General features: G+C 44.5%; 1 protein-coding gene across 1 annotated transcript in view; it reads left to right on the top strand.

Moving 5' to 3' along the window:
- The window catches only part of ADAMTS20 (ADAM metallopeptidase with thrombospondin type 1 motif 20), a 162,481-nt gene that overhangs the window by 85,070 nt on the left and 56,108 nt on the right, over nucleotides 1-21,303 (top strand). The window contains exons 19-27 of the mRNA XM_062195093.1: nucleotides 1,661-1,787; nucleotides 3,249-3,459; nucleotides 3,577-3,741; nucleotides 4,972-5,091; nucleotides 5,985-6,092; nucleotides 7,005-7,169; nucleotides 7,304-7,612; nucleotides 8,305-8,466; nucleotides 10,297-10,473. Of these exons, the coding sequence (XP_062051077.1) occupies nucleotides 1,661-1,787; nucleotides 3,249-3,459; nucleotides 3,577-3,741; nucleotides 4,972-5,091; nucleotides 5,985-6,092; nucleotides 7,005-7,169; nucleotides 7,304-7,612; nucleotides 8,305-8,466; nucleotides 10,297-10,473 (1,544 nt within the window). The remainder of the gene's footprint in view (nucleotides 1-1,660; nucleotides 1,788-3,248; nucleotides 3,460-3,576; nucleotides 3,742-4,971; nucleotides 5,092-5,984; nucleotides 6,093-7,004; nucleotides 7,170-7,303; nucleotides 7,613-8,304; nucleotides 8,467-10,296; nucleotides 10,474-21,303) is intronic.

Here is a 21,303-nt window from a genome sequence, read left to right as displayed (position 1 = left end):
AAGTCGCTTCTCTGGAGCGCTGTCCGGTTCGGCGGGTGTGAGCTGTCTGATGGTCACCAGCCCCATGTGGCTGCCCTGCTGAGACGTGCGTTTAGGACTGAAGTGCACACGGGCGTTGAGAGGGAATGTAAATGTGTCACTAGCAGTGTTTATACTGAGGTGTTGAAAGGGCTGCATTTCGCGTTGGCTGTGGTTCACGCTCTGTTTTTGCTGGCCAGTGTGGCTGTGATAATCTTAACTGTTCTTCATAAACACTTCCCCATTCACGCTCCGTTTTCTTTGCCTTCCCCTCACACTGCCAGCTCTTCAGAGGAAGCCGGTGTGTTTGGTTCCTGGCCTTTCTTGGATTCCGTGGCACAGAGAGTTTGTTCCTTACTCACTTTTCCCCTCTGTGGGCTTGGGTTTCACCTTCCTTGGCTCTGTTAGATACTTACTTCCATCCACTTTTTACATCCAGATTTCTTTCTTCTTTGCCTACTGTGTTTCTTTCACTGCTGCTATCCTTTTAAGTTTATGCCTTTTCAAAATTCCTCATGGTTTCTTCAAAGGGTATTTAGGAAGGAGCAGAGGGAGACGTTACGTGTCCGTGTGTAGTTAACAGGAGGGATGGAGAAAGCTGATGTCGCCGAGTGTGAAGCTCGGCTTTGTCGCCGCTGGCTGCTGTGCACGCTGCTCCTGGTCTGTGTCTTCTGTGGTCGTGCTGCTCCCCCGTCACTGCCTGGTCTCAGTGCTGAGAACAGAAGGCCACTCCCTGCTCTTACGTGTTCTGCTTGCTAATTGGCTCTATTCCATGCCAGTGTTTTTGTTTTTTACAAAAGTGGGTTTTATTGTTTACAGCAGTTGTAGGTTTACTGAAGAATTGCATAGAAAGTACAAAAAGTTCACTTGTCCCCCTCCCTCCTTCCCCCCCACCCCCATCTCTTGTCATTAAAGCCTTGAACTGGTGTGACACAGGTGTGTCATTGATGAGCCAGTTTCAGCGCACGGCTGTCAATCAGGTGTTCAGTTTACATCGCGATTCATGCTGTGAGTGTGGACAGATGTCTAATGATTTGAAGCCACAGTTCCAGTATCGTACAGAGGAGTTTCACTGCCCTAACACTGTCCCCCCGCCCCCATGCTCCCCTGTCGTCCCGCCCTGACTGTCCTTGCCTTGTCCTCTCACGATTCCAGGCTGAGGTCAGCCCTCGAGGGTCAGCGGCAGAGCCGGCGTCTTCGCTTCTCCTTGTAGTTGGTTGGCATGACCCACCCCACTGCAGTGGAGAGGGAAGTGTTCTTCTCGTGCAGGAAGTTGCTGGCGATGCTGCAGGTTGGGCCATGCAGTCATCTTTTGGGGACACCGTGGGGACAATGTCGGGTGCTCCTGGTGCACCAGCGCCTTCCCCAGCCACACGGTTTTCCACTCAGCCACCCTGCAGCTATCCAGAGTTTCTGTCTATTCCGTGCCCACCCCACCTCTGCTCTCACTCAGCAAGCTGCGCGTCGTTCAGGCTTCAGCCTTCTTGCCGCAAGCATCATTGCCGACGAGATTAAGATACTAGAACGTCCTGTGTGCTGTGCTGGAAATTTTGGCTTGCTGAGCTGAATGTTGCAGGCTGTGGACAGCGTTGAACAATGGGATTTTCCTTTCTTTTTTATTATTCCTGTGCCGTTGGTCAAGGTGTTCAAAGGAGAAAACTTGCCTGCATACGTAAGAGTGATCACACGGCTGTGTCGGATCAAAGTTGTGAGCACCTGCGGCCCCCACTGCTGCTGACGGAGAGGTGCAATACAGACTGTGAGCTCAGGTAAGCGGGAGGTGGTGTAGACCACGCCAGGTGGAAACCAGTACGGGAGGTGACAGGTGTGTGACAGCATCTGCCCTGGCCATTTTGTCACTTTGGAGTCATTCATTTGCTGAAACCCAGTGATGAGTTTGAATTTTTATTCTTACCATTTGCTGAATATCAGTATTGAGGTGTCAATATTTTTTGTAGAGAATGGAAGTGATTTTATCTGTAAAAGAAACTCAGATAAACTCTCATCTGAAAAGCTATAGTTTCAATATCCGAAACCATGCATTTCTCCATGGGACTTAGGAACACGTTAGCTTCTACTCAAGTCTGAGGTAGGAGGATACATGGATGGAGTCCCGTGGTACTGTGTGTAGTGCTTTGGCCATGAAACATTAGGAAACATTATCGTAGATAATTGCAGGAAAGTCTGCACAGCTAACCTAAATACCTTGTCATTTTTTGTTCATTTTTGCATCATAGCAGGGGCTGTTGAGCTCTGAAAGATTGCTAGAATCTTTCCCTCGGCAGTGATGGGTATTGCTGTGCATTTGTGGTGATGTTGAAGGCCTGCAGCAAAGCCCAAGGGTGGAAGTGCTGTAGAAGTCACGTGTGTTGCATTGCCGTAGAATGCAGCATGCTGAAGTCCTTGAGATGCTGTTGGGGTTGCAAGTCAACTCCTTGATTTCTGTGATGTGTCTTACTGATGTGCTCTGGTTATTTGATAGAGTGCTGGACTACATTTGGGACCATTTGTCTGTAACTAGCAGTTTTTACTTGTGGAACTCAGATTTTCCCTGGAAACACATCTAAATAGAGGTCACACAAGTTAGAAAGCGTGCACATTTTTCAGAAACTGGCTTACCGGCTTTTAGGTGCTTTATCTGTATTAATGTTGTCAGCGCCACAGAAGTTTCCCGTTCATGAATCAAAACACTGGAAAAGGATTGCACGGGCGGGGACCCCCTGACTGGGATCGGACATTCTTGGCTGTCGCCTTCTCGGGTAGTCTCTGTCTGCATCCCCCGTCTCGTGAGGTTTGCCCGGCAGTGTATAGTTTCTGGGACACAGCTCCCGAGCTGCCACCAGTGCCAGAGTGGGCCTAGCTGGCGTAGTGCTGGCTCCCTGTTCCCAGCTGTAACCAGACAAGCTCCATTTTATATCACGTTCTGAGAGCAGCGCAGATTTTATTGTGAAAAAAGTAAGGCTTCTGGCAAAAAAAAACCAAGAGCTTGCGTGACTGAAATATGATTACCTGTCGGCCTCATTTTCTCCTCTGCAGAATTCAAGTGTGGGCTGTGGGATCTCTGTGGACTGTTCACTTCTGACTCACTGGCCCGTCACATGTCTGCAGGTGGCTTGTTCGTCACCTTTTAGGAGTCTTTAAGTGGAGCCTAAGCCTGAGTTTCTCTGAATCTGTGTTCTAAGTGCGCTCACGAACACACCTCCCAACGGTGGCGCCGTGTTTCTTCCTAGGTGGCACATCGTTGGCAAGAGCGAATGCTCGTCCCACTGTGGTCCGGGACACAGGTCCCTGGATGTCCGCTGCATGAAGTATTCCATTCATAAAGGACAGACTGTCCCAGTAGATGACCACTACTGCAGCGACCAGCCTAAACCGCCCGTCCGAGAACCATGCCACGGTGACTGTGTCTCTGCGAGATGGCATTATTCAGAATGGTCTCAGGTATCGTAGAAATGGCAGCGTCGGCAAAGCTAACCCTCTTGTTCTAATTCTTTAAACGACTCTAAAGTCTGATTCTGTTGTAGATTTCCAGAAGTCACCGCTTTTTCTTTAAATCAGTGTTCCAGGAGTTGCGGTCCGGGGGAAAGGTCTCGAGAAGCCATCTGCGTCAATAACTTCGGCCACCGTCTCGCTGACCAGGAGTGTCAGGAGCTTCCCCGTGTGACCACCGAGAGCTGCAACGAGGTTCCTTGTTCCCGCTGGGCCACTAGTGAGTGGAGTGAGGTAACATGAAGCACGCGGGGCTGGAACTTTTTCATAACCTAGAACCCTCTCGTAACCTCAGGCTTGGAAAGCTTTGCCATGAAAGACTTTACAGAATTCAAAAGCATTTGAATTTGTTTCACTGTTTTGTAAATAACTTCATTATCAAGGCAATAGAAGACTTGCCCTTGCATTTCTGGTGTGTAATTTGTACATTCAGGGGACAATGCCAGTGCGCCCAGCAGCCTGGGATGTGCACTGGTTCTAGTTTGGCCTCTGCCTCTGGGAGAACTGGTTGTAGACTGGGACTTGATCGGCAGAACCTGGGGATGGCTGGTTTTACCCATCAATCTCCAAGGGGTAGGAGAAGGTGCTCTTCAGGATGGCCTTCCAGCTGCCTCTTCACAGGCAGCTTGATGGCTGCAGCATCCTGTGCTGCGCCGTGGTGTTGGCCGGTACTGCAGATACGCAGCGCTCTTTGGGTTCCTGCACGCGTGAGCTTGCTGGCAAGGCACGTCACGGGCAGTGGGAGTCACTGCCTCCTTAGTGGATGCAGTGGCGTTAGAGCCGATGGATCGCGCAAATCCTGCTGCAATGTAAATCCATGCTTGGAAACTGTTGATCTCACTGCTAATGTTGCTGTACTGAATGTGCAGCTTTGTCTTTGAATTTAGTTTTGTTGCCTGAAATACCGCACATCCTGTGCGTTTATCAGCTTTGATTAAACCATAGATATTGTCATGTTCGCGTCTGAGTTGGGATCTTTACTGCCTTTGGAGAAGGCGTTGTTTGTAAGTTCTGCCAAACGAGCACCTGGGATCCTCAGGATGAGCGAGGGTGAGCAGCTTCCGATCCTGCACAGGTGGCCACTGCTCACAGGAAACCTGCTCATTCTCACTGACCCGGGCTCCTTCTGCAGCCCCGTGAAGGTTCCTTGTTAGTGTTTGGAGTGACACACACACAAGGTAGAGTTCGAAAAGTGCTTTATTGTCTGAATTGTGTTGACTCTACCTCCCAAGGAGCAAGTCCTATTGATATTTTTGCATGACAGCATCTTAAGAATACAGTGGCACTTGCTTGTATGTTAACTTTGACTTTGTTCCATTTGGGTCTTGAACATGGCAGGAAGGATGAGTAGTCGCCAGATCCACTGAAAGTGTGGCGATAGCTGGGCATTCATTAGGAACGTGGCAGTTTATGGAAGTGTTGACAAGGGACGGCTTTCTCAGGTCTCTGTGTGTTCTCGTGCAGTGCTCAGCCACGTGTGGACGTGGGTCCCAGATGCGTGCTGTGAAGTGCATCAGTGAGCTGTTGGGCACGGTGCTGGAGGAGCGAGAGTGCTCTGGGACCAGCCGCCCCCATGACCGGCAGGTGAGGGCACCTCTCCAGGGACTGTTGACAAAACAGCTTCTGATGCAGCGGGATTTGTTAAAAAGATTGATTTATTTGAAAGTCAAGGTTACAGAAAGACGAAAACAGAGAGAGAAAGAGAGAGAGAATGTATCTTCCATCTGCTGGCTCACTCCTCAAGTGGCCTCAACGGCCAGGGCTGGGCCAGGCTGAAACCAGCAGCTTCTTCCAGGTCTCCCACTTGGGTGTAGGGGCCCAAGCACTTGGACCATCCTTCCCTCTTTCCCAGGCTTATTAACAGGGAGCTGGATCGGAAGTGGAGCAGCTGGGACTTGAACTGGTGCCCATAGGGGATGCTGGCATTGCAGGTGGTGGCTTTACCTGTTAGGCCACAACGCTGGCCCTTGCAGGAGGATTATTAACGAGTTACATTTATATTTTTATGTGTAGTTTTACACTTTTGCTTAGATACCTTAAAAATTTGTGATATAGAATTTGTCACTCTTAATTTTTCCAGCTTAATCAATGAAACTTTTTTTAACTCATTGTCAGCCACAGGCTCTCTGTTTTAACAGGCTCAGGGCCGTTTTTTGAACTGTAGAAGGATGCCATCTGTTACTGTGAACATCATGGGCTCACATGCTGTGCTATGCTTTGTTGAATAGATTTCCACGTGTTCGAGGAGTTTCTGCTCTGTGGGGTTTTTGTCAAAGATTTTCCAGACTGTAGGGTTCATGCTACCATTCATGCCTACCATGTGACGGTAGTTGGTGCTTTTGAAACCAAAACCCTTCCAGGGTCAATTTGCGAATTGGTACCCTGCTGTTCTTAGACCAGAGGCAGTGAACTGCTGGGTTTAACTGTCAGCAGGATGGGTGGGTTGATGTTTCATGAGCTCCACTTTGCTTCGACAGGACTGTGAGGTTGCACCCTGCCCAGGTATCTCCCACATTGTGGCCACTTCACGGCCCCCTCTTCCCATGGGAATGGCAGCACAGTGGCGACATGGTTCCTGGACCCCCGTAAGTGAATTTATGGAAGGGATGAGGGGTTTCTGCTTTGGAGGCTTTTAAACTTTCACAGAATCCTGGCAGGTGTTTTGATGTACAGATGAAGCATAGGTTTAGGAATAGGTAGTTTAAGGTCCGAATCACGTTTTGTCTTCCAAGAGCCTGCCTGGAGCAAGAAAGGTAAGTTTTCTGGTTCTCTTTTGTAATCCACAACATGAGGCTAATAGTTATACTGTGTCATGGGGAGTTAAGGGCAGCAAATGTGCTCTCAGCACTTAGCAGCTTCTATTTAAACTACAAGTATTTCATGTTGTTGTTCAGAACTGAAAGCTTTCATGTATTTGGAGTACATAATTTGCTTTAATCTTAAATTTTAATTGTGGGATCATATATACTCCATATTCCTTAATTAAGTCTTTCAGAATTATTTTTAATGATACCTTAATATTCTCTTACAGAAAATAAGCAAACGTTATTTCAGATCATTGAATTCATTTAAATTACTATATTTATGAAATTTATGATGGAAGCCAGGGGTGGGTAACACCCAGCCTGCAGGCTGGCTGAGGCCTTTACTTGATCTTAGCCAAAAGGCCGAGAAGCAATGTCTAAGGCCTTCAGAGTCATGGAGTCTGACCTTGCCAGGGCAGCCACAGGTAGGACTCAAAACTCAGTGTGGCTGGCTCATTTTTAGGTTGATAATCCTGTGTGGCCCTTAGCAGAAAAAAGGTTCCCCACCCCTGATCTAAACTGATTGGAACACTTGGTACGTTGTCTGCGTTTGACTCCGAAATGGTGCCAGGTGACAGTGTAGTAATGCATGCCTTCTCAAGAAACCTGATGTTTTGGGAAATTGACAGCCACGTGCATGGTACTGTGACAGACCCAGTGTGACACCTCCTTGTGCTCTGGTTTTTTCACAAGTGCTCTGTGTCTTGCGGGAGAGGCACCCGGGCCCGCTACGTGAGCTGCCGTGATGCGCACGACGAGGCAGCTGACGAGGCGCGCTGTGCGCACCTGCCCCGGCCTGCTGAAACAGCCGCCTGCGCGAACCCCTGTGGAGAGTGGCAGACAGGGAGCTGGTCCCCGGTAAGTGTTCCCGGGGGAGGTGGTGAACAGGTGCCATTTCTGACTGGACGTGTCGTACACGTAGTGATTATCATGTGTAATGTGGTGTGCATGTAGTGTGCCACGTTGTAAGTGTGGGCACAATTTCTGCTCAGTGTTCTGCCTCCTGTGGCCGTGGAAAAGCAACTCGACAAGTCGTGTGCGTGGGCTACCATCAGCCGATTGACGAGAGCTACTGTGACCCCGAGGCGCGCCCTGTGACGGAACAAGAGTGCGCCCTGGCCGCCTGCTCACCCACCCATGGCCATGGCCACAACCACGACGCCCACTTCCGTTCCTCCGAGCAGCCAAGCCTTCATCCGGGCAGGAGTTTTCCCCTCAATCACAAGCTCGAAGATCCTCAGAATCAAGGGGTCCCCCCTGTGGCTGGAGAACTCCAGTGGCGAACAGGACCTTGGGGTTCGGTAAGCTTTCCCGAGCTACTTTACCCTGACATGTTGCTAGGTTACCACCCTGCACACACAGGCGTGTCAGGGCGTCAAGTGTAGATCTTAAAAGGGTTCAGCAGTTTGGGATGCAGGTTGCAGAGCCGAGGACCTTACTGAGTTACACACCTAGGTGAAGTGATGACTCAGAGGTTTGCTTGGAAACACGGTGAGTAGAGTCTGCTGTAATGAAACCAAAGAAAACCCTTTAAGAAGTAAGGCCACAAAAGTTGATAAAAACTTTAAATGGAAACAAATATTACTGTGATAGCAGCAGCACAATAAGGTGGTGTAAAATCACGATGAGCTATAAAAGGTGCAACGGAAGTTCACATGCATGAAGTTTCACATGCAGTTAATGATACAGAATTTAAAAACACCACTGGAAAAACTCAGTCACTTCACGCTGTCTTTCCTGTTTTGTTCCTTGGTCGTGAGGCCTGCAAGCTGTAATCCCTTTTCTCTAACCTTTGGGAGGAGATGCAGGACCGATGCTAACACAAGCTTGAAAGACCCCCCTTTCCATCCGCATGCTAATGAGCCCCCGCGGGAGCTCGCATGTTCTGACCGGTGTTCTGTCCTGGGTGGGTGATGGCGTCAGCGTGGACTTCGCAGCAGCTGGGACAGAGTGTGGATGCACAGTGTGTGTGTCTGGTTCTCTTCCCCTCCAGTGCTCCAGCACCTGCGCCCGAGGCCTCCAGCACAGGGCTGTGGTCTGCCAGGATGAAGACGGACGCAGCGCCAATTCCTGCGACGCCGCCACCAAGCCCCCAGAGTCCAGGCACTGTGATTCCGGCCCTTGTCCACGGTGGATCCATGGGAACTGGGGAGAAGTAAGTGTCGTTCTCCTGAGCTCGTGGAAGGCCCCACGTCTCTGAAGCCCACGGGTACTGGTGGATAATCCCGTTCAGCATCAGCACAGAGAGGGGCTTGTTTTATTCAGGGACTGTTAGTGGGCGTTTTCTCGTGGTGTAAGTCACTCACTCGTGATAGAGAATGTGTACTCTACGCTTTTGAAGGGAGCCTATTATACTAGAAGTGTGTCAGGGAGCTCTTTCTAAAATTGCTATATTATTGCTTTAATTTTTTTTTTTAGATTTTATTTATTTATTTGACAAGGCACAGTTACAGACAGTGAGAGAGAGAGAGACAGAGAGAGGTCTTCCTTCCGTTGGTTCACTCCCCAAGTGGCTGCAACGGCCAGTGCTGCGCCAATCCGAAGCCAGGAGCCAGGTGCTTCCTCCTGGTCTCCCATGTGGGTGCAGGGCCCAAGGACTTGGGCCACCCTCCACTGCCCTCCCGGGCCACAGCAGAAAGCAGGACTGGAAGAGGAGCAACTGGGACTAGAACCAGCGCCCAAATGGGATGCCGGCACCACAGGCGGAGGATTAACGTACTGCATCATGGCGCCGGCCCCTGCTTTAATTTCTTAGAAAATTAGTTCATTATAAAAGTAGGAGAAGAGGTTACTGTCTACACTATGTTTTATCCTGTTACTATTGCATGCATTTGAGGAATCTTTTTCCATTAAGACAGAGTTGTCAATGACTGGCACTTTCCACATGCTCTCATACTCTTCTAGGCTCTGGAAATAAAATAGCTTTTAAAAGTCATTTAAATACTAATATATTCCATATTTTTCAAGGGCAAGAACAAGAAGTAAAGGTTTATATTAGTACTAGATGAGTAAGATCAATCTCGTAGCTTAATAAACCAGATGATTTTTAGTGTGTAATTTCCTTCTATAGGGCACGTGGAAGATACTGTGTGAGGGTGCATCTAATCATTGTCAAGTACATGTTAAAGATAATCCTTTACTAGTTTCCAAAAGTAAAACAACTATTTTATTTCTGAGCTCAGGCCTGCTCAATGTGAAAATTCAAATCATATGGAAAAATACAAACTGTTGTTTCATATGAAATCAAGAATCCTCAAAAAGTTCATGGAAAATGCATATTACAAAAAAGAACTACAAAATACTTTGTGTCAAAGTAGGCTTATTTTTTAATATCAGTCTGTGAGCCTTTTGTAGCATCCTGTTATATACTGCACATTTTTTCATGCTTATATAAAATTTGATCTACCATATTAGCTTTCATGACTACATAATCGATTGATTAGATCTTGTGCATTACATAATTCCTTTTTTTCACAGTTTATTAATATGTTACCTTTATCCAAATGGACTACATTAGTAGTTGAGTAGATATTATGTATGAGATACAGAAATAGGTAACTTTAAAAGTTGACGTTAAGTCCTTAAAGAAGAGGTAATTCTTATCAGGTATATACCACTTCACCTGCTAGTGGTATCATACAGACCTGTGATATCCTATTCAGATATCTTGTTGTATTAATTCTCAACATTGCCATTTTTTGATCATAAAATTAAAACTTTGATTTATTTTCATGCCCAGGAGAAATGTTGGGAATTTGAAGAAATCATAACCTTTCAGCATTACTTTTTATCTTTAAACATTGAATAAAGCAATGCAAGAAGTCTAAACAGAGTTCATTGAAAATGTGTAATAATGAAAAAATGTGCTTGGATTCCAAATTTTTTTGCACCAAAATAAACTTAACTTTTAATTCTGTTTTTCCTTGAACTCTTTGAAGCATCCTCACTTAATGGTGATTTTGAATTTTCCTATTCTTCTTTGTAGTGTACACAGACATGTGGAGGAGGAATAAAATCAAGATTTGTAATATGTCAGCTTCCCAATGGCCAAGTATCACAAGAGCACCACTGCGAAATCTCAGACAAGCCACCTCATGTGGCCCAGTGCCACACGCACGCGTGCCCCGATGGTGTGTCGTGGCATCGGGGGCCGTGGAAGTCGGTACGATAGCATTCTTATTCTTACCTTTGTTTTATTCTGTGTCAGTCTGTGTCCCATTTCTGTTGTTCTCGCTCAGTGAATTGTGGATCACACAAGTTCTGTTGTCTCAGATTTTCTGTCAGGCAAGCCATTGGCCATCCTGGCTTGTGTTATTAAGTTTGATGAATTGAAGGAAGAATCCATTCAGTTTCAAATACTGTCTGCTGTACATGTGTGTATATGTGATAGATCTATGCATATTTATTTTGTACATATGAATTGTAAATCATCACACTCTTCGGCTCATCACATCTTTAGTTTGCCCTGTGTTTCACCAGAAACATTTTGCTATTTACATTTGTACATAGTGTTAACTCTGTGCTTACCGCAATGGCAAATTGAGTCTGTGTCTTGTTGGAGCTTTTAACTGTTGTGACTTTTGTCTGTCACCGTCCAGTTACTGATCCAAAACCAAGTAACATTCTTTAAAGCATGTTATTGTAAATCATTGTTAAACTTATTATTTTGTTTGGAAATGTGAAAATATGTTAAAGAAGAGATAGAGAAACTTAGTTACATAAAGTAAGTTAATTGTTTACAGTTTGTTATATACATCATGGAAAAATTATGGCTTATAGTAATTTATATGAATGTTGATTTCTTCCACTGTGTGGAGTTACTGTGGTTTGCAAATATTTGAATTTTCTGGGTTTTTTTTTTTTTTTTTTTTTTTTTTTTTTTTTTTGAGTCATAGACAAAACTCCTAATCAGTGCTCATGAATGGTTTATTTTCTCTGGTTATCCTTCCAGTATTCAGACTTTGAGGAATAGCTAACACGTAAACATGTTGAAATTATTGCATTTTAATCACCTTTGATCTTTTAAATCATGAATAACTAAGCACCTTTCTTCAAGGTGAAAAACTGGTTTGAGGCTCTAGAACGTTTATGATTAAGTTTGAAAGTTAGGCCCCTGTGTATTCGGAAGTTACCCTAACTCCGGTTTGATACTCAGTCCTCGAGGCCTGCACCCTGTGGTGTTGCCTCAGAGCTTCCCAGTGAGACGTGGACCCAGGTTCCAGGTCAGGTTCACTGAAGAGGCAGTCGGGCAAGCTCTGGGTCAGGCTGAAATTCGTCTTTACCCTCAAAATGTGGCTGATTTTAAAAAACCTAGCACAGGCTAGCTTTGTAGAAAGAGTTCAGAGCTGAGTTTCTGCTTCAGTGAACCATCACTTGGGAGCCAACGGCAAGCGTGTTTTCCTTAGAAAGCATCCACGTGCTTGTTTGACAAATGTTTGCTGACCTCTGCTGGTCCTGGGCGCCGTGCTGCAGGGAGGAGTCACACGTGCTTTGTCCCTACTGGGTTTACTCTCCTGAGAGATGGGTGAGGCACCCACCTTCCAGAGATGTTTCTCACCAGCCATCTGGAAGGCTGGAAGTCCGCTATCTCACCACTGTATCTCTGTGAACATTTTCTTTTTATTGGTTTTAGTTTGCAAGCCTAGTTCTTAATGAGGCTTCTTTGAATTTTGCCCTAATTAGGAAGCAGAATTCTGATCACTAATGAGAGATTGAATTGTGGTGGCATTTATTTCTGAGCACAAAGGTTTCATTTTCCCTACTCATCTGTGACTTTAATTCACAAAACGTAAACATTGACTTCCATCTCCTGCTTTGTGCTCGTATAGCGGTACCTAAAATTCACTGTCTTTGGGTTGGATGCTCTGTTTGAGGGGTTGGCAAATGGTGTGTCCGTGGACCAAGCCCGCCTGTGCCTGTCCAGTACAGCAGCTGTGCTCATGTGTCTGTGCACCCTGTGTGACTGGGTTTGCATGGTGGCTGCAGAGCGGAGGATGGGATTGACCCACAGAGCCTGCCAGTGTTTACTGTTTGGCCCATCCTGGAAAGAGCTGATGGACTCCGATCTATCCTGTAAACACAGTGCTTTTTGAATTTCAGATAAAAATGAGCTTCACATCTTAGAATCAGCTGTTTCTCTTAGTCATTTTAGATCTCTCTGATGCTTTATTCGACATTTCTAAGTAGTCTAAGGCTTAGCACCCTCTCTGCATATCCATTATGGAATTCCTAGTGTCAGAATCTAGGACTGTATCCCTCACATACTTGGCGCAGCCTGTTGTTTTTGTATGTGAATCATGTCTTACGTGACAAACCAGGATGTTCCTTACAGTCCCCTGCATAGATGCAACCTCATACAACAAAGGGCCATGGGAACAGTAATAGCCACAAACGACCAAATGGTAAGCAGATTCCTCACTGTTCACGGCATGTCTATTCCAGAAGGGGTTGATTGAATGACTCAGTCTTTGCACTAATGAACTGTAATATTTTTATTTTTGTGATAAATTGAAGACAATGAAGTTTTTAAAAATCACAATAAATGTGTATATCAGAATTTTTACAAACTTATTTATTTAATATTTTATAAGTGAAAAGTACATTTATATCATTAGAGTGCCTGGATTTATTTTATTATATGAAGAATATTTATTCACTGAATTAGCCTTTTATATTAAAAGTGTTTAGGGGACCTGAAGGTTTACTGTCAAAACCCTTGACGTCTTCCAGTGTTGCTGCACTTCAGTCAGATTTAGAATACCTCCTCTGAACACGTCAGGCCAGTATTCCTTCATGGACAGTTCTCATTCTGACAGGCCTCCTTCAGGAAGGGAGAAAATTAAGAGTATGTGTGAACCAATGAATGTCAGGAAACCTCATTTTTCATTTTAAAGTGAAAAAAATACACGAAGGGCAAAGACATTTAAATATCCTTAGCAGGTTATAAGATGGCATTGTCATTTTCTCCATGCTGTGGGAAATCCTGTGCTGTAATAACAAAAGCAATAAATAAATTTTAACCACTGTTTGTTAATTTAATGACTGCTTTTCTGTGGTAAGTCAATGTGAAGTGATTGTGTTTTAACCCTTGTTTATTATGACATGTGTTGTGGCTTTGTGCTTTGCTTAATTTGTGTATATGTTGTATTTTTACTCCATGGATCAATACATAAAATGTCTTAAGTCACTGACAGATTTTGCATTGTAATGAATGCCTCTTTTCTATTGTTGGTATTTTTCTTTAATAACAAACTGTTAATTTCTTTTATTAAACGCTAATTGTTTAATACTGTATGTTTTCGTAATTGTACCTAGTATGTGTATAAACTGCTGTGATTTCTCAAAGAACATTTCTATTAAAACAGATGTGATTTAAAAGTATGCGATGTATTATTTAGCTATCAATTATTAAATACTGGAAATTTTTGTATTTTTCTTTACATTTAATTTTTCTTTACATTATTTAATAAATAATAAAATTAATGACAGTAACAAATTTATTTAGGTAGGAATAGATGTGCATATGATCAAGGTATTCTTTAAAAGGTTACTAGAAGTTTCAGTTTTCCAGTTTCATGTAGTAAGGGGCATTGTGTGTGGCATAATTGGGTTGTTCTGTCAGATGCTCTTTATGTAAATATATATTCCCGTACCCAGATTTCATGTAGAAGTGATTTATTTCTCTAAGGTGTTTGCATTTCCTCCTGGAATGGAATCATTTCTGTAAATATCTTCTGGTGTTGATGGTCCAACAGAAGTAAAGAGAATATATTTGTTCTTTTTTCCTTAAGGAGCATTTTTTCTCATGAAAAAGTAAGTTGTTGCTTAAGAATAGAAACTAGCTTGAATCTTCTTAGTTTTAGTTCTTTGTCCAGAGTGTTTCTTTTTCAAAGAAAATGCCTGTAGCATTGTGTATAAAACTATATTCTGGATGTCTTAAGTGATCATACAGTGGAATGCAAGGAACACTTTGAATGTGCGTGGAGTGCCACACTCAGCCAGCCCAGCATGGGAGGGCTTCACAGGAGTCTCCGGAGGGCCTCTGAGCAGAGGGTGCCAGTGACATGCCCTCGGGGGACGCTTGCTCCTGCTTCTGCTGTTGACTGCGTACGGAAGTAGAGGGTTTCAGGTCCACAGCATCATGCGTGTCTGCCACCCGGAGGCGTCGTGCTAGTCACTGGAAGTGAACCAGGCACAGTTCAGTGAGAACATAGCAAATCGGCAGGTAGTCAGAATGCTGGGGGAGATTCCTGTTCCCATTCAGTAGTAACTAGGGCATTCGTAACCCTGAACACTTGATATTAGACATCTGGGGCTTAACTGGTCAGAATAACGCAAGAATTGATACAGACGATTGGACTGGACAAGAATCCTGCCAGTAGATCCTTCCAGAATGCCAAATCGCGTGTCACACATTTCTTTGTCCCCTGGGAAGTGGCGAGCAGCGTCCTAAGACCTTACCCTAGAAGAACAGACTCTGCTCACATTATGGGATCTTCCTCTCCACCTGTGGGTTCTGTGCCTCACCACAGGGAACACAGGCAGATTCATAGATGTGTCGTCTCCAGGGCATTGCCGCTGAGCAAGTGTGGGAGACACAGTGGACTGGGCAGGTTTGGAGTGAATGGTCTAGGGGAAACTTAAGTAGGTTCTCTAGGCAGTGATGAGGTTGTAAAAGAAAAAAAAAAAAGATTCTGTGTGTCATAAAGTTGAGTGAAGTTGGAATGTAGAGTGTAAAGTAACTACAACTGTGCCCCAGGGTGATGTGTCTGATTTTATCTTGGTATTTCCACGTCAGAGAAGGTGAGAATGCCCACCCTGCTGTGGGAGTTCTGGTTTCCCAGGTGTGATGCTTTGCAATGTTTGACTCTGGAAATGGGTTTAACGTCCTAAGAAAGTGTCCTCAATGTGCTGTGCTGTCTCTGTGCTGTTTGATGAGCTGCTTATAAGCATTATTAACATTAGTTCATTTAGCTATCCCACATTTCTGTTAAGAGTTTATATGTCAGCTTTCGGCAGTTTGGGGGAAAAATCATATTTTAGTGTCTGATCACAATGGTCAGATGTTAATATTTTATGTCTCGCTTGGCATTTTCTAGACAATTGATTTCTTATTATTTGATCATATATAAGGTTCTTTTAAAACACTGTGGAAAAGGATTCAGGCTAGGCGTTTGGTGCAGCAGACCCTGCTTGGGGCACCCACCTCCCGTATTGAAGGGCCTGGGTTTCCACCCTGGGTCTGGCTCCCCGTTCCACCTTCACAGTCATAAGAACCTTGGGAGGCAGCGCAGCTGGGCCCCTGCCACGCAGAGGGGAGACCTACATTCGGTTCCTGGCTCCTGGCTCCGCCTGGCCCATTCCTGGCCGTTGCAGGCATTTGGGGAATGAACCAGTGGCTGAGAATTCTTTGTGTCTATCCCTTTCAAATAAGTTGTTTCTGGAGGTATTTATTTTGGTGCAAATAATGTGAAATCTATGTAGTTTTTTCATAATATTGCAGGTTTTAGGAACTTTCTGAAGACCCTTTTTACACAGGGATTTCAAATTTTTTGGCACCATAGTAAACTTATTTTTTATTTCCATTGTCAACAAGCTTTTTAAGGTCCACACATATTTCTCAGTAAAATGTTTTGAGCATGCACTCTTCTATATTTTAATATGCATTTATGTATTGCATATATAAATAGGTTATATGATTTATAAAGCACAAATAAACATGCATTTAAAAGGGTAAATTGAATAAAGTCAATTGTTTTTTGTGTGTAGAGTTACAGAACCTCCTGAGCTATTTCTATTATCTCATTTTTAAAAAATGTGGTAGAATGATTTTCATTAGTCTTTTTTAGAGACTTATTTATTTACTTGAAAGTCAGAGTTACACACAGAGAAAAGGAAAGGCAGAGAAAGAGAGGTCTTCCATCCGGTGGTTCACTCCCCAATTGGCTGCAACGGCCAGAGCTGCGCCGATCCGAAGCCAGGAGCCAGAAGTTTTTTCCAGGTCTCCCATGCGGATGCAGGGGCCCAAGGACTTGGGCCATCTTCCACTGCTTTCCCAGGCCATAGCAGAGAGCTGGATTGGAAGAGGAGCAGCCAGGACTAGAACCTGGCGCCCATATGGGATGCCCATGCTTCAGGCCAGGGCATTAACCCAATGCGCCACAGCGCCGGCCCATTTCATTAGTTTTTAAAACCTGGTGCAATGCTATCAGCCTGGTTTAGCTATTCCAGTATGTAGTTTTGATAACTTTTGTAGCTGAAAAACATTACTCAGCAAAAGCATATCCAGTTAGCAAAGTTTATCACTGGATGCTCCTGTTTTATACTAGTAATTTAATTGGTTTTAAGACCAACATGTCCATCAGAAATTTTTGAAATTTGCCTCACAAATTTCTGTTTTCAATTATGTTGATCAGTTCTTGAAAAGAAGTAGAAGTTATGGTTTTATATTTTGAAAAGTAGCTTCAAAACTCAAATTTTGAAATAATTGGAAACCGTTTAAACAAATTAGAAATTTTTACTTCAAAATTTTAAAAATATGCACTGGACAAAAGAAAAAAAACACAGAAAACATTTCCAAATCTTCTCTCGTTAGTAGAAAAAGATCCCAAAAGCAGTTGTTTTCTCATCCACTGTCTCCTTCACCATAAAGGATAAATAGTAGGTACTACATTTTTAAAATTTTTTATTTGACAGATAGAGTTAGACAGTGAGAGAGAGAGAGACAGAAAGGTCTTCCTTCCATTGGTTCACTCCCCAAATGGCTGCTACGGCCAGAGCTGCACCAATCCGAAGCCAGGAGCTGGGTGCTTCCTCCTGGTCTCCCAAGCTTCCTCCACTGCACTCCCGGGCCACAGTGGAGAGCTGGACTGGAAGAGGAGCAACTGGGACTAGAACCTGGCACCCATGTGGGATGCAGACACCGTAGGCGGAGGATTAACCAAATGAGCCATGGCACCGGCCTAGGTACTACATTTTTAACATTAAAAATATCACCAAAATCTTCCATGTTCATGGATTGGAAGAATTAATATCATCAAAATGTCCATACTACCAAAAGCTATTTAAAGATTGAATGTGATCCCAATCAAAATGCTAACGACATTCTTCTCAGATCTAGAAAAAAATGAAGCTAAAATTTACATGGAAATATTAGAGACCCTGGATAACTAAAGCAATCTTCTACAACGCACTCAAAGCTGGAGGTATCACAATACCTGAATTCAAGACATACTACAGGGCAGTGATAATCAAAACAGGCTGGTATGGCACAAAAACAGGCATATAGACCAATGGAACAGAGTAGAAACTCCAGAAATTAATCCATGCATCTACAACCAACTTATCTTTGACAAAGAAGCTAAAATCGATCCCTGGAGCAACAACAAATGGTGCTGGAGCAAGCCTCTTCAAAAAATGGTGCTGGGAAAACTGGATCTCTGCATGCAGAAGTATGAAACTAGCCTTTCATCTTACACAAAAATCCACTCAAAATGGATCAAAGAGCTAAATCTACGACCTGATAACCATCAAATTACTAGAGAACATTGGGGAAACTCTGCAAGTCACTGACGTAGACGAAGACTTATTGGAAAAGACACCAGAAGCTTGGGCAACCAAAGCCCAAATTGACAAATGGGATGACATCAAGCTGAGAAGCTTCTGTGCTGTGAAGGAAAACACTCAGCAAAGTAAAGAGGCAACTGAGAGAATAGGAGAAGATATTTGCAAACTACACAACTGTTAAAGGGTTAACATCCGGAATCCATAAAGAACTCAAGAAATTCAACAACAACAAAACAATCCAGTTAAGAAATGGGCAAAGGACTTGAACAAGCATTTCTCAAGAGAGGACATTTGAATGGCTAGAAAAACTATTAGAAACATTAGCCATCAGGGAAATGCAAATCAAAACCACAGTGAGGTTTCACCTCACCCCAGTTAGAACGGCTCTTAAACAGAAATCAGCAAAGAACAAATGCTGGCAAGGATGTGGGTGGAGATGGACCCTGATCCACTGTTGACTGTTGGTGGGACTGTAAGCTGGTGCAGCCAGTGTGTAAAACAGTATGGAGATACCTCAGAAATTGAATATATATAGGCCTACCTTATGATGCAGCTATCCCACTCCTGGGAATTTACCCAAACCAAAAGAAATTAGCATCTGAAAGAGTTAACTGTACCGCCATGTTCATTGCAGCGCAGTTCACAATAGCTAAGATGTGGAATCAACCCAGATGTCCATCAACTGTTGACTGGATAAAGGAATTATGTATACACAGTGGAGTACTACTCAGCTGTTAAAAAAAATGAAATCCTGTGTTTTTCTTTTTTTTATTATTTATTCAAAAGAGGGGAGAGGTAGAGAGAGAGAGGTCTTCCATCCGATGGTTCACTCCCAATTGGCTGCAACGGCCAGAGCTGTGCCGATCCGAAGCCAGGAGCCAGGAGCTTCTTCCAGGTCTCCCATATAGGCGCAGGGGCCCAAGGACTTGGGCCATCCTTCACTTCCTTCCCAGGCCACACTGGAGAGCTGGACTGGAAGTGGAGCAACCAGGTCCCGAACTGGTGCCCATATGAGATGCTGGTGCTTCAGGCCAGGGCATTAACCTACTTTGCCACAGCACTGGCCCCAAATCCTGTGTTTTTCAACAAGATTGATGCAACTAGAAACCATTACACTTAGTGAAATAAGCCAGTCTCAAAAAGACAGATATCATATGTTTTCCCTGATCCGAGGTAACTAATAGAGTGCTTAACATTTAATGTTTAGGAGTGGAAGGGACATTTTGATATTTGATGATTGTTTACAGCCCTTGTCTCTTCTGTTGAGGAACCTTATTTTTCCTTCACACTATTTTTTTAACTTTTTTACTTAGTGTAGGGTTAACTACATGATCATTAAGTGAACGGAAAATAGATCTTTGTGAAAATTAAGAGTGGGAATGTGAGAGGGAGGAGCTAGAAGGGCTGGAACGTGGGTGGGAAGTATCGCTGTTTGCTAAATCTGTATATATGAAATGCATACTTGTGTAACTTAAATAAAAGTGTTAAAAAATGAAATTGGAACAAACCTGGTTTTTTTGTAGTAGAAATAAATAGCAGTTCACCTTTGCGAGCCCGTTTATCTTCATGAGTTTGAAGGAGCTGGCAGCTCTCTGTGTTAATAAACTAAAACTGCAGCCTGCATTAACTGTGTGGTGCTCCTCATGCCAGGGCGCTACGAGGGGTCCAAATAGCATGACCTCTGCCCCTTCCTCAGCACGCGGTGGGAATGGCCACAGGCACATGGCCTGGGCACGGCTGAGTGAGCAGTGCTGTGTCTCTGCTGATGGGAGACACCGTGTGTCATATGCATTGGGTGTCACCATGACATAGGGGCCTATGTTGGAAGTTATCTTCCTTTCTGTAATATTAGGTAAAACAAGTTTGAAACCTTGACTTTGGGCCCATGAATCATGCTGCCTGGGGTCTGCTGCAGCGCTCTGATCTGGATCCTCAGCTGCCTGGACACAGGTCTGCAGTGACATCTCATAAATGACAGGTGTCAAAATTCCATGATTTGTTTTCACAGCTTTGCTGCTTCCTGGTTGTGCTCTTTTAACCCCAAGATAGTACTTAAATTAGTCTAACACTAATTTACCTAATTCATGTTCCAGAAGCACATACTAGGGAGGTACTTGCCATGTTCTGTTGTGATGTGACCTGTGATGCGGTAAACTTAGACGTCATATAATGCACGTATTTATTAGGATTCAGTGATACATTGCCAAGTTTTTACTAGTAAACCAGCTCTTACCTCATTAAATTCTTCTGGTTATCTATAGTTGACTGAGTGAAAGGGAGTCCCTAAGACAACTCTGAACTGTCTAATCTCCCTGGGCTTTTGTTATTTTTTAGCTGTGACCAGGGAAACCCAGAGGTCTTAGTAGTGGTTATGAAGGGAAGCATGGTCATGGAGCTGCCCCAAACCCATCTGTTCACCCGCTCAAGGCTGCTGAGAGCCCACATTTATCAGCCACTGGGTTCCAACTGGAGGAAGAATACAGATGAAGAAAAATGGTGTAGTGTCCTCAAAGGACTCACAGTCAGGTAGAGTTGGATATGCACAGAAACCACAAACAGCCAGGAAGGGGAGCAGAGAAGTCAAAATACGTGTCCGGTGGAGAAACGTGGTAGTTAATGGATTTGAAGGGACAGGTCCAGGGCCCCATGGGTAGCTAGGGCTTGAGTGGGAAGTATGGTGCTAGCTAGGAGCTTGTCTGGAGCAAAACCACAGAGGCCGGGAAGAGTAGTCAGTGTCACCTGTCTGTAATGACAAGGGCGTGAGGAATGTCAGTGTCACCTGTCTGTGATGACAAGGACGTGAGGAGTGTCAGTGTCACCTGTCTGTGACGACAAGGACATGAGGAGTGTCAGTGTCACCTGTCTGTGATGACAAGGACGTGAGGAATGTCAGTGTCACCTGTCTGTGATGACAAGGACGTGAGGAGTGTCAGTGTCACCTGTGATGACAAGGACGTGAGGAGTGTCAGTGTCACCTGTGATGACAAGGACATGAGGAGTGTCAGTGTCTCCTGTGATGACAAGGACATGAGGAGTGTCAGTGTCACCTGTCTGTGATGACAAGGACGTGAGGAGTGTCAGTGTCACCTGTCTCTGATGACAAGGACATGAGTGTCAGTGTTACCTGTCTGTGATGACAAGGACGTGAGGAGTGTCAGTGTCACCTGTGATGACAAGGATGTGAGAAGTGTCAGTGTCCCCTGTGATGACAAGGATGTGAGAAGTGTCAGTGTCACCTGTCTCTGATGACAAGGACATGAGTGTCAGTGTCACCTGTCTGTGACGACAAGGACGTGAGGAGTGTCAGTGTCACCTGTCTGTGATGACAAGGACGTGAGGAGTGTCAGTGTCACCTGTGATGACAAGGACGTGAGGAGTGTCAGTGTCACCTGTCTGTGATGACAAGGACATGAGGAGTGTCAGTGTC

This window comes from Lepus europaeus, chromosome 6 (assembly GCF_033115175.1).
Source record: "Lepus europaeus isolate LE1 chromosome 6, mLepTim1.pri, whole genome shotgun sequence".
Classification (NCBI taxonomy): Eukaryota; Metazoa; Chordata; class Mammalia; order Lagomorpha; family Leporidae; genus Lepus; species Lepus europaeus.
The sequence above is the reverse complement of the archived record's forward strand: the minus strand, read 5'-3'. Positions and strand labels throughout refer to the sequence as shown.